This window comes from Alosa pseudoharengus, unplaced genomic scaffold (assembly GCF_046254945.1).
Source record: "Alosa pseudoharengus isolate Yale_2024_CS ecotype anadromous, Long Island Sound unplaced genomic scaffold, YU_APseudo_1.1 YU_APseudo_1.1_scf_4, whole genome shotgun sequence".
NCBI lineage: Eukaryota > Metazoa > Chordata > Actinopteri > Clupeiformes > Clupeidae > Alosa > Alosa pseudoharengus.
In genome coordinates, this window is record NW_027468774.1 from 44419410 (window position 1) to 44435951 (window position 16542).

General features: G+C 44.1%; 2 protein-coding genes across 2 annotated transcripts; one reads left to right on the top strand and one right to left on the bottom strand.

Annotated features, from left to right (window-relative positions):
- The first annotated feature begins 1405 nt into the window (after positions 1-1405).
- Positions 1406-5708, top strand: LOC143102953 (heparan sulfate glucosamine 3-O-sulfotransferase 3B1-like). Its single transcript, XM_076266747.1, has 3 exons — positions 1406-1513; positions 1577-1830; positions 5038-5708. Exons 1-3 carry the CDS (start codon positions 1406-1408, stop codon positions 5663-5665), a joined length of 990 nt encoding a protein of 329 aa, XP_076122862.1. The 3' UTR covers positions 5666-5708.
- An 851-nt stretch (positions 5709-6559) lies between these two features.
- Positions 6560-14904, bottom strand: LOC143101631 (germ cell-specific gene 1-like protein). Its single transcript, XM_076264762.1, has 5 exons — positions 14601-14904; positions 11716-11763; positions 10691-10843; positions 7363-7474; positions 6560-7050 (listed from the first exon to the last, which is right to left on the bottom strand). The coding sequence occupies exons 1-5, from the start codon at positions 14902-14904 to the stop codon at positions 6708-6710; spliced, it is 960 nt and encodes a 319-aa protein (XP_076120877.1). The 3' UTR covers positions 6560-6707.
- Positions 14905-16542: the final 1638 nt, after the last annotated feature.

Genomic DNA, 16542 nt, shown 5'->3' on the forward strand with positions numbered 1-16542 from the left:
TTCACAAGAGGGACTTTACGACGCTCTTAGGCTTAAGATGCTTTCGGGGAAGTGGGCCCAGTGCAATAGACATTTTCTGAGACAGCAGGGGAAATATTCTCTCTGTGAATCTGCATCTGAACTTGTCGATTTAGCCTGACTCAGCCAGAAGCACTTGGAAAGTCTTAAATAATGACTATAATTCTTAGAGGCCCTGATTTTGGAAACACATTTTGTAGTTCTTCAAGTCAAATACTGTAATTATCCCATTATTCTATACATTTATATACAGTTCAAAATGCATAGAAATAAGGCTTTGTATTTCGTGATGTGTACAAAATGATGTGGAAATGTTCATACAATGCAAAGCTGTCCAGTTTGTTCTCAGGTTTCTTTGTACTTTTTCATGGTTGCCATTCTCTCATGCAGCGGCTTCACAGCCGTCTTCAAAACATCCTGAAACCCAGACAAGGTGAAGAAGATTACCTGAAGATTACCGTTGCACTAAAGGGTATCAGGTGAAGGTCTGATGTAACAATGCAAAACATTTGATATTATATTATACATCTACTACACAAAACAATCAAACCTTTATAAATTGTATACAATCAACTATCATAGAGTCTCATAATCAATTATCATAGAGACTCATAATCAAAAAAATATCGATATATCTCTGTCACAAGTTCACCCCTTGACAGCATTACATGCAAACTGTTCAATGTACTGTATGTCACTTTTGAAACACTTTTCTAAACAACCACGCACTGTTGTTTTAAATCATATTGTTATGATACACTTATAGGCCTACTCCATTTAATCTCTTGTCACACCATGCAGAATGAAAGCAACAAAGTCACAGGGATCTCATTTATTTGGCATACAATACATACTTTGTATAGTAATTTGAGTTATTTTATTGAAATACCTTTATATATATATATATATATATGTACCTTTTTTCAAGTGTGGTTGCTGTAAGTGAGTAGGCTAATATTTTTGCATACGCGATTGCCTGGATCGTTCCATTTCCAAGCTTTTCATAGATGTTTATTCACTTCTTCCTAAATGAACCCGGCCTCCTCCTTTTTGCATCTCCAATCAAAAACGCACACAAACACGCTCTCTCTCTCTCTCTCTCTCTCTCTCTCTCTCTCTCTCTCTCTCTCTCCGGTGGATCATGCCAGAGATAAACGAAACGGATAGAATAGTACCAGCACCGACCACAAAAACATCGCAATAAAAATGTATATTTGGGGTCTGGCCTTTCGAAAGTGTAGCAACTTTTATATTATGCATGATATGAGCACAGACAGTTTAGTTCGAAATTCATTTTTCTGCCTTTATCACCCTGAAATATGCGATTAATCAGTTAATCTCTTTCGCAATGAGAGGATTTTGTTATTGATATAATGGATTTCAAGGAATGGCAAAGGGACGTTGTTTTCAACTGGACGCACAGAAACTTCTCTTCTTGTTTTCTCTGGCGATGGTTTGCCTCTCTCTGTACACTCTTCTCTCAGACCGTGGTCATGTAGAGTATTGGAGCGTACAGTCTTCCGTTCAACCGTTAGCAGTTGCACAGGTCTACCGCGAGAAGAATGCCTCCGGTGACATACACGCGAACAGCCTTGCCACGAGCTCAGGTGCGCCAGATGTTACCTCCACCGACGCAACGGACCAGGAGTGGACAGCGACCAGGCGCCTTCCCCAAGCGCTCATTATAGGCGTGAAGAAGGGCGGGACACGCGCGCTGCTCGAGTTCCTGCGACTTCATCCGGATGTTCGGGCAGCAGGATCTGAGCCCCACTTCTTCGACAGACATTACGACCGGGGATTAGATTGGTACATGTAAGTTTTCAGCTGCGTGGTTGCTTTTAATGTACATTCAATTCCTGCAGAGAAAATGAGGTTGACCCAACTACCCAATGTACCCAGTGTACCCAAAGTTTAATCATGTCATCATGTATACTTACAGTACAGTAAAGCATTAATAGTAGGGGTAAACATTCAAACTAACAGAGCAGGTAAAGCATGATGAACTTCACTATCAATGATACACCATTGGCTAGCTGCCAGGGAGATACTGATAGCCTACATGAAAAACACCAGTGGTGTTAAAAAAGGCTTCATCCATCTGGATGAGGAATGGATATTTATTTATTTTTTGCATGCATGCATGTGTGCATCTGACAAGCATCTCGTCTCAATGTTTCTTTGCAAAGGTAGTGATTTCCCCTAGAAGATGGTAAATTCATGATATTTGTGCAAACCATTGAATTAATGTCCTTCAAACCAATGTAGTCGGTTAGAAGTTCTTAGTTTGTATGACTTTTTGAGTATGAGTTTTTTACTTTTTCATCCTTTTTACATCACCTATCATCAATGCATTCATGACACTGCCAGCAACACATTCTCTGAAGGAAATGCATTACATTACATGGACTGCAGAATGAGGCAGAACAGAAAAGAAAATGCTCCAGGGTTTCTATTGCAACAAGGCGAATGACCCGGGTTTTGAAAATGACTAGCAAAATTGCTCCTGTACTGCATAGCTAGAGGGCTTGAGTGGAAATAGCCAGCCAGTCAGCAGCACACAAAGGATGCACGCATAGCCAGTGACCCTTTTGGTCTCTGGAGAATATCCCAGAGCTCTCACTAATGGACTTTCTGTGTACGTTTGTTCTGCCTTAGCTTTTTCGCTTCGGCTCTTTGTAATTCCTATCTTATGCCCAGGCGTCACCTCCTCCTGAGTTGAATTGGAGGGGTGAGTTGAGGGGTGCCTCCTCTCGTCTTGGTCCTGACACAGCTGTGTGTGTGTGTGTGTGTGTATGTGATTGTGTGTTTGTACAGTATGTGTGTGTGTGTGTGTGTGTGTGTGTTTGTGCGCGCAAAGATAGATATACTTTATTGATCCCTAGGGGAAATTCAAAGTCCCAGTAGCATACAGACAACACACACACACATTCAATAACAGCAGAAAAAGTAATTAAAAGTATATAATATAAAAAACACAACTAAGCAATAAGGACTGTAGAAGATAAAGAATATACTAAATATACAAAATACAAATTATACTAAATAAAACTTAATCAAAATCAATTCTAAAAAACAGTATCCACATAGTGGGTGAATGATCAATCAGGTGCGCTTGCAATGACTGAAGCAGGGACTGAGCCTTGTGGTTCTCAGTGCATAAGGTAAGGTAAGGTGCTCTGTGTGAATGAGTGTCATGGTGATGGTGCAAGAATAAAGTTTATATATCTATATATAAATAACTATATTAAGAAAGGTATGTGGCATGGAGGGAGGGGTTGTGCATATGTACTAATACAGCACGCAAACAGTGAGGCAGAAGACAAATGTAAAGTGACTAGTAGACAGACAGTTCAAGACATTGGAGGTGGTGAAGAGGCAGACAGACTATGCGGAGAAGTCTATTTCTCCTCTTCCCTTAAGTGATGCATTAAACAGTTCAATGGCCCTGGGGATGAATGACTTCCTCAGTCTGTCTGTTGTGCAAGGCAGTGAGCGAAGTCTCCAGCTGATCAGGCTCTTCTGCTTAAAGGAACCGTATGTAAGAAATGTATTTTAATTAATCATAAAATGGCCCTGATATGTCACTAGACATTAAGAAATCATCTTCACTTCAAATACTTATATCACTGACAACAGTAGTCCGGCCAGGATATTGTCTTTTAAAAAGTGAAGTTGCAGCCCTCAACTGATGTTGATGTTGTGTTTTGTCATGTCATGTCATGTTGTGTTTTAGCCTGATGCGCCATCCTCTACCTATCTACTAATCACGAAGTCAGTCGTGTTTCGGCATCCGGGTTGGCAACCTCGAGTCAGGGGGCAGGGGGTGGGGATACACCGCTCTACAGTATTTTGAAAGTGATTGCAGTACCAGTTTTGGTACTGCAGAGTGGATGACACTCATTGTCCAAGATGTTGATCAGTTTGTTCAGGGTCCTTTTGTCAGATATTGAAGTGATGCACTCCAGTTCAGCTCCCACTACAGAGCCAGCTTTCCTTACCAGCCTGTCAAGTCGCCCCGCATCCTTCGTCTTTGTGCTTCCTCCCCAACATACCACTGCATAGAAGAGGACGCTGGCAACAACAGACTGGTAGAACATCCTGAGGAGCTTGCTGCACACATTGAAGGAGTGCAGCCTCCTCAGGAAGTACAGCCTGCTCTGCCCTTTCTTGTAGAGTGTGTCAGTGTTGGCTGACCAGTCCAGTTTATTGTCCAGGTGGAGACCCAGGTACTTGTAGGTGCTTACCACCTCGACATTGAACCCATCAATGGAGACTGGTAGCAGAGTGGGCTTAGATCTGCGGAAATCCACATCTCCTTGGTCTTTGAAGTGTTGAGTTGGAGATGATTGAGTTTGCACCATTGCACAAAGTCTTCCACCAGGCTCCTATACTCCTCCTCCTTCTCGTTCCTGATACACCCCACAATTGCAGTGCCGTCAGAAAACTTCTGCATGTGTGTGTGTGTGTGTTTGCGTGCGTGCATGTGTGTGTGTCTGAATGTGCGTGTGTCTGTGTGTCACACTTCATCTTCTAAAAGGAGACGAAGGCCCATTGTGCTTTTTATTCCATTATTGAACAGAACAAGAGACAGCAGACTCAATGGGCCAAATGTCTAGTGATGTTCTTCTACTGCATAATGATAAAACATACACTCATTTGCTCAGTCTTTATGCAAAAGAAGGAATTGGAGAGAGAGAGAGAGCTCAAGAAACAAGACAAGACCACTTTTTCATTAGTAATGTGGATAGTCCCTCTGAAATGAAAATGCTGTGTTGAAAAATGAATATGAAAGACATATTGCATAATAATTTAATGTGAAGAACTTCAGCATGTCAGCTATGCCAAAGCTCTCGTGGAAGAGCTCTGTCCCAAACATGCTGAACTTGATATAAATTTGACAAATTATAAAATGCCAGTAAGTACATGCTGAAAGGAAAATCTCAAAATCAATAAAATATATGAAAGCTATGAAGGAAATTTACTGAAGATAAAGCAAGATGATTTTCTTCTGTCTTGTAGGAGCCTAATGCCCAAGGCCCTGGAGGGGCAGATTGTCATGGAGAAGACACCCAGGTACTTTGTGTCAGTGGACAGCCCTGCCCGAGTCCACGCCATGTCTCACAAGGTCAAGCTCATCATTGTGGTGCGCGACCCCATCACTCGTGCCATCTCCGATTATGCCCAGATTGTGTCCAAAACACCCGGAGTGGCCAGCTTCAAGACCCTGTGCTTCCGGAACGGGAGTGGAGGTGGCGGCGTGGAGGTGAACTCCCAGTGGAGTCCCCTGTGGATCGGCCTGTACGCCCGGCACCTGGAGCGCTGGCTCACCTACTTCCCCCTAGCCCAGATGCACGTTGTGCATGGCGAACGCCTGGTGAGGGACCCTGCGGGGGAGATGGCACGCGTGCAGGACTTCCTCGGCTTGGAGAGGATCATCACCGACAAGCACTTCTACTTCAACCAGACCAAGGGCTTTCCGTGCCTGAAGAAACCCGAGGGAAGCAGCCAGCCACACTGCCTGGGCCTAACCAAGGGCAGAGCTCACCCCCAGGTCCAGGAAGAGGTCATCAGGAGACTCAAGGACTTCTATCGGCCCCATAACCTCAGGTTCTATGAGCTGGTGGGCCAAGACTTTGGTTGGCAGTGAGAGGTCATTTGTCTAAAAGCAACACTGATATGCAGATGGACTGGTATAGAGGTCACAGGTATACTAGTCACAATTTTTGCTTTATGTTTTGATGCTTGATGGCCAACAGGTTTACAAGTGTGAGTGTGAGAGTCGGGGGTCTAGGTGATGTGTCAGTGAAACAAAAACTAATAAGACTAATCAACCCATTCTTTAATGTAATGAATACATAACCTTCATATTCAATGAATTTGTTACGCAATAGGCATTGGTACTGTACATATTTTTGTAATAGTTTGGTGAATATATGAAAGAGCCCAATTGAAAACTGACTAGTTATTCTTTTGAGTTTAGCTTTAGAACATTACCCCTCTATATGTTTTCCTCACTTAAATAAAATAAATACAACTTCAAGTCGTTGAAATGAGTCAGCAGTAAACACTCAAAATGTGGGAATAATACCTGCACAAACAGATGAGTTGTGTATTTATAAATGTTAAAACAACATATAATTCCTGTATTTTTTAAATAGTCATTAATTATGAAACCATATATTTAGAAGGCAAAATAACTGCTTCATAGTTGGTATTTTTGTGTCAGTATTATAAGTGTACCACCATCTACATGTGTTTATACAATATTCTGCAGCTCTGTAAACCTTAAAAGTGTCCCCTTTTCCATTGTTTTAATGTCCCCATGTCATGTTACAGTATGTATTCCTCAGTAAATCATGATGAATCAATGGGACCATCAAAACACCAAGTCAGTAAAGCAGTAAAGTAAAGCCCTTAGCTATTGAGTATACATATCTGATAACTTGTTTACAGCTTGCACCCTATTTACCAGAGTGCAGGTCATATTTATCAGGAGGGTCATGCCTGAAGTCTCTCCCTTCTGTGTCCGTGCCCAGAGTGTCCCACTTGAGTTTTCTTTCAAGGCCTGGGCTACATTTCCTCATTATGCTACAACCGACGTTGAATGACAGATCAATAACCAATCACTATGACCAGTCTCTTGTGGTTATGATTGGTTGTGAATGCAGCTCCATTTTTGATTCCTCTCATCAGAAGTATTCCTCCTCTCCTGGGAGCTCCATGTCGCCGTTCAGGTCCAGGTCGAGCAGGTCAGACCGGCCAGTGGGAGGCTTGAAGCCGTTGGCGCTGGGCAGGTGTGGTGGCGGCGACGACGGCTCAGGCCCTGGCACGTCCAGCGCGGGTCCAGGGGGCAGGTACATGTCCCACACCTGCAGCTGGTCGGGCAGGTCCAGCTCCAGCAGTTTCTGCTTGATGCGCAGGTTCTTCTCGATGTGCTTCCGCTTGAACTTGAACTCGATGATGGTCTTTGTGTAGCGGTTCAACGCCGTCACCGCCGAGCCCATGCAGGTGGCGAAGGATGCCCATGCCAAACTGATGGAGGAAGTGATGTCATTATTAACAAGCTCTGACTGTCTGTTGACTGCTCTCACTCTCACTCATATGACTTTAGATGTTGCCGATGGATTTATGAACATGGTGTGAATCAACAAAATCATCTTTACTTCTATTTTGAAATACAAGCTAGATTTGTTTTGTGCAAGCTCTCATGAAAAATACGGTTCAGCACAGCAAATGTAAAGATTGCTGATGGAGTAGTAGCATCTTTAAAAATATGCAGAAAAGGGAAGAGGCACGGATTATTTCCTTGATATTAAATGAGTTGTAGGAAGACACCTTACTCACAGGTAGGACCAGCTGTAGTCCCACGTCTTGGGTCTCCAGTCCTCCGGACCAATCATGACCGCCAGCTGGAAGGCTGTTGTGAACATCATGTGAGCCACCATCCCAAAGAGACCTGGCGGCCGGAGGAGAGCAGAGCATTAGAGCTGCAGTTCACAGAAAGAACCACAGGGTGGCAGAGGAGAGCAGAGCAACCAGAGCCGTATATACAGAAGATATTCTACTTGGATATTCTTTCCGGCTCTGGAGCAATATGTCAGTGGTTTGTTCCATTAGAGCTGCAGTTCACAGAAACAACCACAGGGTGGCAGAGTACAGCGCCTTCCCTGCTGATCTCAGAGCAGCGGGGGAGCTGGCTAAAAATGAATTAATAAATGAGTGAGCATCCTGCTGCCTTAAAGCCATGTAATCGTTTAAACCCCATCAGCCTGTTTCTTACCGCAGACAACATGAAAGATTGACTTAGTCTTCCACACACAATGACAAGGAGGCATGCAATGCTGTACTCTAGCTGCAGGCTGATTTGTGCTTCAACTGTATCTCCCTCTTGGGACTTTTGGGGGGGATCCTGAGGTAACATTATAGGAGGAGGCACAGCGAGGTGAGCCATGGCCACTGTCTGCCCCCACACACACTCATCACACATACACACACACGCGCCCACAAGCTGCATCAGCACGCTGGATTAGCCGCTAGCCGGGGGCTGTTGCAGAAAGGACAGAGAGAGAGAGAGATGAAGAGGGAGAGAGGGAGTGACCAGCCCTCCTCTCTGGACAGGCCTTATCACTGACCACCCTCAACCACCCCCCCCCTCCCTCCCTCCACGCCCCTACCCTGCTCCAATCCGATTAGTCCTCAAACCAGCCAAATCCCTGGTTTGCACCACACACTGCCAGATTTGAGGCGGACAGAAGCACTTTCACAGCCCACCGCGCCCTGTAAGCACTCTGGCTCTGGCCACGGCAGGGGAGAGCCCACAGGCAAATGGCACAGCCTCGTCGGACTTGGACAGGGATATTTGCCAAGTGCACAGCCGGTGGCACTGGTGTGAGCAATCCCTACACGGGGGTGTTTATTTTGGACAGATGTTCCTCTCAGCCTGTGCGTGTCACACCAGGGAAATAACAAGACACATTGTTAAAATCCACACGTCTGTGGGATATGATCCCAAAGGATCGCCGCCCGCTTCACCTTCCTCTTCCTCTCCTTTCACTGGGATCTCAACATCTACAAACCACCCACAGTAACTAAGTAAGCTATAGGCTTCGCACGGGCCCAGTGAAAGACATTAGAAATTAAGACTTCAAATGAAAACACAAGAGGACCACTTCAGACGTGATACGGAGCTTAGGACATTTGCACAACACTGATCACTGTCCGCAGGGGCGTCGTTTGCTCCGCGCCTTGGACTCGGTATGCAGCACAGGCGGTGGTTGGTTGCAGGCGGCCCTGCCTTATGTAATCCCCCCAGCGTCTCGGGGCCCCAGCCATGTCGCTCTCAAAGCTCCTGGTTAAATGGGATTTATGTCCCGGTCAGATGAACACCCAGGCTCCCACTGCATAAAGTCCGGCAACCTGGTGAATTCCACTGCTAAAGAAAGACTCGTGTTTAGCTCGGCATACACACCCACATCACCAACACCATCACCATTTCCCATGTGTACTTGAATGGCTTTTTGTAGATTGTCAAAATTCATGGCATTTGTTGAATGTTGCCTAGCACCATTGAAAACAGAATGCTGTTTTTCACACTTAAAGGTGCGATTTGTAGGATTGTTACCGAACGTTCTGTATGCCAAAATCAAAACACTGGTGAACGTTCTCAAGACTACCAGACGCGAGCCTCTTCTGGGTTGCCAGATGTAATGAAGACGTATGTTAGTTGACCTGCAGCTGCTTTAACGTTTCTCCAACCATGACCCAGCTACACATTACGGAAACAGTGAAAACAAAAAATACCTCTCTAACCAACAACGTAACATATTTAGCTGAAGTTAGCGATGCAGATGAACTTTAGCCTAGGCTACCTGTTGTGGAGAAATATGGCCAGCTCTGCGTCAGACTTGATATTCTTCGTTTGACGAAGACGTCACCATCTCAGGAAGCTCCTCCGATGTCCACTTAATTTGTTTCTTGTTTTAATTTGGGAAATTTGCCTGCCTCTCGTAGGCGTTCATGACTACAACTGACAGCTGTTGACAGTTGGCCTTTGCTAATTTGGCAACCCAAATAGGAGGACGCGCTAGCCCATTATTAATACGCTATTCTAGAATTAATCGTTCAAAACATAAACGAAAATTCCAAGAGATTCCGCCCCGTAACTCTTTTTTTTTCATGGGTTTTACGGGGTTTTATGGGTTAGAGTAATGTTGTCAAATAAGCCATTACTTCCATTCATCGTGTTTCCTTACTCTCTGACAACATATGGTGATCATTTTTGGAATGGTTACAGTTTATTTTCCCTTATTTCCTACATATTGGACCTACTTAAAGTGTGTATTATAGACAACTCTTTTTTTTAGGTATCATTTTCAAATGTCAGTGCGGTATGGTTCAGTGGTCAGTGACTGAAAACCAACAAACATGAAACTTTCGTATAAAGCTTTCACTCCTTATCATTAAGACACCAATTTGCATGTTAGAAAGCTTTCATTAATGCCTGCTGTGTTGATGATTGCAAGATTTTTGTATGTCCAAAACAACTTACTACTGTTTAGAACAAACATGCTCACAAAAACAAAACAATGCCTGTTGTGGTCAGTATGATATTGACAATCAATGTCAGAATACTTAACTGAACCCTAGCACAATAATGTCATGAATACATATCCTGCCATAAGGAGATAACAATCAGACACCGGTGAATTTGGTGAATTTGGTGAATCATCTGAATTGGGGTTTTGTCATAACGACAATATGTGGCTACAACAGGTTAATGACATGCCATATGGACCGTTTCAACCTGTTTAAATTAAATTGAATTGGACTTAAGTTTGACATAATGCTCTACAAATGTCGACTCTAAAACTTGTTTTTAAACTTTTTGTTTGTCCCCAAGTAACCATTAGCTCAACGTTGTGAACTGTGCCATCGGAAATGCCTTTGGCACCTGTTTGTTTATGCAGTGAAAAGGGTCTATACAGTAAACTGTAGAGGGTATACGATTCAATACACTGACAGATAATGAAACTTTCAGATCACTAAACAAAATCAGTCTTGATGACCACTGGCAGGACAGGGTATTTTCCAAAACACACATATGACATGGTTATATCTGTCTTATGACAGGGTTCAAGTAAAGCGCTACAATCATCGCTAAGGTCAGAGTTACCTGACAAGGCTGTACACAGGGCCGCAAAGGCATTCAGTTTGAGCCTATTCATCATGTTGCAGCAGTGGAACATCTCGATAGACATGAGGGCTCCGCCTATGAACAGCAGTGAGATGTACAGACACTCTGCTACAATGCAAAGCCACAGCACTCCTACAGAGAAGGACAGAAGAGAAAGAGACACATAGATAGATAGATAGATAGATAGATAGATAGATAGATAGATAGATGAAGAGGAAGATAAACAAATCAACTGGGAGGCTTTAGTAATCCCCCGTGTTTGAGGAAAGTAATCCCCTTCTTCTGAGATGGGAGAGACCATTTTCAGAGTCCCCAACAGGATAAAAGCAGCAGTACATCAAGCCTTTTACTCTGTATCAGCTGCTCTCTCTCCCTCTCTCTCTCTCTTTCTCTTTCTCCCTCTCTCTCTCTGTCTTTCTATATGTGTGTGTGTCTGTCTGTGTATGTGTGTGCATGTTGGTTAGTGTGTGGGAGTTTTTTCATGTCAGATGAGGATAGCAACATCTATACAGGTCAAAAGCCTGCACAGATCCCATGATTTGGTATAAAGTACTGGGCAGAGTTGAAAAGATTATGATCAATGATGGGATTATGATCATTATCGATGATATCCTCTGCTGATGTGATTATGGGACTAGGCTGAATTAAATAAAGACAGGATCACATTATGACATACATTTCAGAAGAATTAATTACACTATGTCAAAGGTGGAGTGTACTTTAAATGCTTTACTTATGCTTCAGTCAACTTTGTGTCAAGATATGATAACGGCTCATCTTTTTGAATACATATTTTCTCAGAGTTTGATAAACTAAACATGCATCTATACATTAACCTCAGTCGGAGTGTAACATATTGATTGGAAGGCATGAGACTAACATGTCTATCTCTAGGGTAAATAACTCTATATCTCTATATTTTGGTTAAATAACTAAATATCTCTATCTAGGGTAAATAACTCTATTTGTCTATCTCTAGGGTAAATCCACTTTAACTCACCCACCTCGCTCCCGTTCAGGTGCAATCTCTGAAAAGTCTCGACAAGTGAAGCCTGTAGAAAAACAACAGCATAAGGTAAGAACCATGTTGGTTACAATGAAGCTTGTATAGCTTGTATAGTCACACAGGTCACAGACATTGAAGAACAGGTTAAGAAATCGGCCCCCTCTTCATGGAGAATTATGGGTCTTTCAGAACTTTTCTCTTGTGACCTGTCGTCCCTTCATGGTCATGCTCCTTGTCATGTTATGCGAACAAACCGTTTGTATCAACATCCACAGAATGCACTGACTCTTTTGAGTTGCTACATTGCTGGACTGACTCAATTGGAAATACTTATACGCTCCCTATGCAGAAACTCTGTAGCTACTAGTGACCTTCATCAAAGGGGCCAATACCAAAAACAACCTGAACTAACTGCACTACACTGTAAAAGGTTGCCAAGAATTTAAACCCAAATTTATAAAATTCCAAATACCACATTTTACTGTTATTACTGTAACATCGGTGCCTTCCAGACTGAGTGCTATCCTCCCAGAATGCAATGTGTGTGAATGCTGGATTGTGTAATGTTGGTTTTAGTGAGTGTAATTGCGTTTACCTTGTCATATATGTGTTAGTTTGTGTAGTCTTTCTTTAGGTTGTACCTCATGTGTTTACCCCGTGTATTGTATGTGACTACCCTGTTCGTGTATCGTCCTTGTTTTATTGACTTCCCTTGTGTTTCGTGTGTAATGGTGTATTGGTGTATGTGTGATTCCCACTTCCGCTTTGATTGGACATCTGTGTGTCGCATCAATCGTTACATATGTGTCAGAAGCGACTTTCGAACATGGCCCCCGCCCAGCAAGAGAAGCTGTGAGCGGGAGACCTCACCACTGTGTGGAGGCCCACGCAAGAGGATCCGGAGAGAGCCCTTGTAAGAGTTACTAAAAATCTTTTTGAGGCCTTCTGTCGTTACTGCCGCCGGAGGAGAGCAGCTGTTGTCCGGGCCTGCTTGCGGCCATGGGAGGAGATCTTGCCGGAAGAGGGGCCTGAAGAAGCGGTCTCGGAGGAGAAGATGCTGGCCTGGGCGATTAATCCGCCGTGAGAATGCCTGGGGCCCCTGCCCCCGCCGGGCTTGAGGCTGCGAAGCAGAGCCGAGGGAGAGTGGCGAGGAAGAGGTTCCTTGACGACGGACGGTTGTCGGAGCCGCTAGGGACAGCGAACTCAAGGCGGTTGGGCAGCTTCGGCTGAAGGGCCCTCTAAAAAGCTGAACTTTAAAACATTTGGGTGCGTGTGAGAGGCACCGTGCTGTGTGGGCGCTCGTTCTAGTTGGCCTGTTGGCCGGCGCCAGAGCAAGAAAAAGAGAATAAAAAAAAGTTTGCTGTGTTGGGTTGATAGCATGAGTCAGACGAGGGGGAGTCAAGCCTTTGTCGCGACCAGGAGCAGCGGAGGACAGCTTTGCGAGGAGGCAGCGCGAGGAGGGACGCCGAAACCGGTAGCTGACGGCCTGAGAGCTCAGCTTGTCTGGCTGCAGCGGAGCTGGTGCCTGCCTATCCTGGTCGGTGCAACTGTGGAGTGGAGCGACGGAGGTGCAGCGACAGTTGACCCGTGAGTTCCGGTGCTTGGTGCCACAGTCTATGGTGGTGCCATCTAGGGCCCCGTCTGGAGTTGGAGGAGTGCTGCAGTGAGTTTAGCGAGTGTAATTGCGTTTACCTTGTCATATACTGTATGTGTTAGTTTGTGTAGTCTTTCTTTAGGTTGTACCTCATGTGTTTACCCCGTGTATTGTATGTGACTACCCTGTTCGTGTCAAGTCAAAAATCTTATCCTACAATAAAGAGTTTACTGTCAGTCACCAGTGTTGGTTGTGTTGGCTGTGTCATATCACCTACATTGGTTATTGTTGAGACAGTATTAGGCTATGGCAGGTTAATAACATGTAGTGTAAGCGGTTTGGTCTAAACCTCGGAGAGCTGTAATTACAATAGCAGACCGTGCTACTATGACGCTGTCAGATCGCTCTGCTATCATGACAGATACTCTGTAACAGACTTTTTTTCCCACCCAAGGTGTTACAAGGTCATCATCAAATTGACCTAGGCTATACCAGGGCGTACTGCAGTGCAGGTGGCTCTAGCGCCCTTACCACATACAGGACCAAGTGTCTATGGAGATCCGGGTTCGAGTCCGATCCCACCCCGGATTCGGGTCATTTCCTGATTCCCACCCCAACTTTTTGGTGTCACAAGATCTTCATCAAATTTGCCTGTATCATAAACAATCTGAGCATTATGGCGATATGTATGTGTTATCTGTCTTCCTGGTGTTATTTAATTTACAGTAAAAACATGTCAAAGCAGATGACACATGAATGTACAAATCTTCTCTATTCTTTCAAAGACATGTAGAGAAAGAGATACCTTTAAAATATTAGACATTCCCCAAGCTTTTCAACAAATGATGTGTTGAAACCCTTCACTGCGATGGCTCACAATAACAAGCTAGTTCTATTATAACACCTATCACTGTAATATGTCATTTGAAGAGATCTACAGGTTAACAGATCATTGATCCCCTAGGAAGCATGACATTTGTTATGGGATCTGGGAAAACGTAGCAAGATCCCATCACATTTTTGTTTAGTTTTTTAAAATTTTGGCTGAAACCAGATAATATCTTAAGTCATATGAATAGCCCATATCAGTATGTTTCTCTTTAATATCTATAGTATCTCAACATGAGTAGCATCAGAGATGGAGAACTACTAGGTGTAAACCAGGAAGCAAAGAAGCAACTTCCTAAGCAGTCGGCTTCATTGACCTCTGACCTCTACAAAACATTTTGTCCCGTTCAGTGTAGCCGCTATGTCAACGCTGTAACGCTATAACCACTGAGTCACCTTACCGATATTGTTGACGGCCTGCTCGCAAGAGAACCAGATGCCCGTGTGGAACTTCCTCATGAGGAACTTGTCTTCGCCCGTCTCGTAGATGTACTGCACCTGCCGGCTGTCGTTGAGATTGGAGCTGTTGAAGCGGATGCAGTAGGACTGCTTGACCGTGGTCACAGGCCCCTCGCAGAAGGGCTTGACCACCTTGCGCGTGCCCTCGCACCAGTAGGGGGTGGTGACCGCCGAGACGGCCAGCGCGAAAGCTACAAAGTTCAGAGTGAGTGCGAGACAGGCTCGTCGGCCGCGCTCCAGCCCCATAGCGGCGGCATGAGTTGCGAACGGAAGAAAAGGAGATGACAGAGGGGTGGGGTGGAGGGTGGGTAAAAGTCTCTAATCCTCGTCAGTCCTCTTCATTTTCCTCCTCAGACATTTGTGTCTTCGGGTCAGCCGCTGCCCTTAGGGAATCAGACGCAACGCCAGCGACAATGGCGGCATGTCCTCTGATGCTCAATTGCTGTGGCCAGCGGATGCTCTCTTCGACATCCGTCTGTGCAACTCTACTCCTGTCCCTGTGCCTGTGCTCTTTTATGCTCTCACTCATGTCAAACACTCGTCCCTCGCGCATCCTCAATCAGCTTGTCAGTCTCATAACCCACTCCCCCCTCCCACCTCACCCGCCCCCACCTAAATCTGTGTCTGTCATTTACTGGGGGTGAATTATACGTAAGAGCTCAGTTTTATTGTTCTAACTAAACCCTTAGCTTATTTTTTTGAGCATAGTAATAAAAAAGATTATCGATCAGATTAATCTTCAATCTGGTGCTGCAGAGCTCTTGCCAGGGAGAGGGTACAGTTATTTTATGTTTATGATTGTTGTTACTACTGTTGTGTGTGTATGCTTCTTCTGAGATGGGAGTATAGGGTCAAAAACTAGTGAATAATTGTTGAGATCCTGTGAAAACGGGTCTGTGGGGGTTCGACCAAGCCCTCCAAAAATGTGAGCATGTCAAACAAATCCTATTTGATTGGATGGCTTGGTGCTGATTGACTTATGTGGGATATTCTATAAAAATGTAGAGAAACAGCCCTGGGAATATGCCTAAGAGATGACAGCTGTCAGGGAAAAAAAACTAATTCTGCCTGTTTCCGAAATGGATTTAGAATTTACATAATTACTATGAAAAATCAAACTGGAGGCCTGACACAGCCCACAACCAAAATCCAACCACATTTCTGTCAGGAGACGGAAAAAAAAAGAAAACCCTTTATAATGTGTGAAGACATCAAGACTGATAGAGGGGAGATATGTTACTGTGTGTGTGTGTGTGTATGCATGAAAGCTTCTTTACAATGTAACAGTATTTTAAAACCCCTTCACTCCTTCTTGATTTAGCGTTTATTGACCATACTCTTCAGTTTTTCCCTCTTGGGTTGGCCTAGTTTTAGCACCTACTGTAGGCATTAGATTCCTCAAACAGAATTGGGTGCTTTCTCCAAATAAATCCGTTTTCAAAGGTGGTCGTTCTAATAAGCCAGCCATTTACTGTGGCTGATCCTCTGAGGTTGTACTGTCTCAGAAGTGAGCACTTTAAATCATGCTCAGAATGTCTCTGTTATCCAGCATGGCTCTTCATCGCTGACCTACATGACTGAATATGGCACTCAAGTCCTTTTGCAGTCATCTCTCAGTCAAGGCCCATTAGCACTCAACAATCTTTGCAAATTAGCCAAGTGTGACACATGAAGAATGTTTTGGGTCATCAATAAGCAAGTATACTATGCAGGGATTTATGCATAATCTAGGGTTCATTTTAGGGTTAGAAGTATGTTATAAATATATGTATAAGTTAACCAATATAAAAGTATGCTACTATAATACCTATACAGTATCGGTACTATCTGCAAAACTGAAACATCACATATCGCATACTGTATATGGTGGTGCCACATATGAAT

Bases quoted from the DNA above. Each gene is read 5' to 3' on its own strand.
- LOC143102953 (XM_076266747.1), top strand. From the start codon at position 1,406: ATGGCAAAGGGACGTTGTTTTCAACTGGACGCACAGAAACTTCTCTTC. The intron at 1,514-1,576 runs GTAGAGTATTGG...GTCTACCGCGAG, and splicing joins TTCTCTCAGACCGTGGTCAT to AAGAATGCCTCCGGTGACAT. The intron at 1,831-5,037 runs GTAAGTTTTCAG...TCTGTCTTGTAG, and splicing joins CGGGGATTAGATTGGTACAT to GAGCCTAATGCCCAAGGCCC.
- LOC143101631 (XM_076264762.1), bottom strand. From the start codon at position 14,904: ATGGGGCTGGAGCGCGGCCGACGAGCCTGTCTCGCACTCACTCTGAAC. The intron at 10,844-11,715 runs GTGGGTGAGTTA...CCTTCTCTGTAG, and splicing joins TGCACCTGAACGGGAGCGAG to GAGTGCTGTGGCTTTGCATT. The intron at 7,051-7,362 runs GTGAGTAAGGTG...TTCCTCCATCAG, and splicing joins GACTACAGCTGGTCCTACCT to TTTGGCATGGGCATCCTTCG.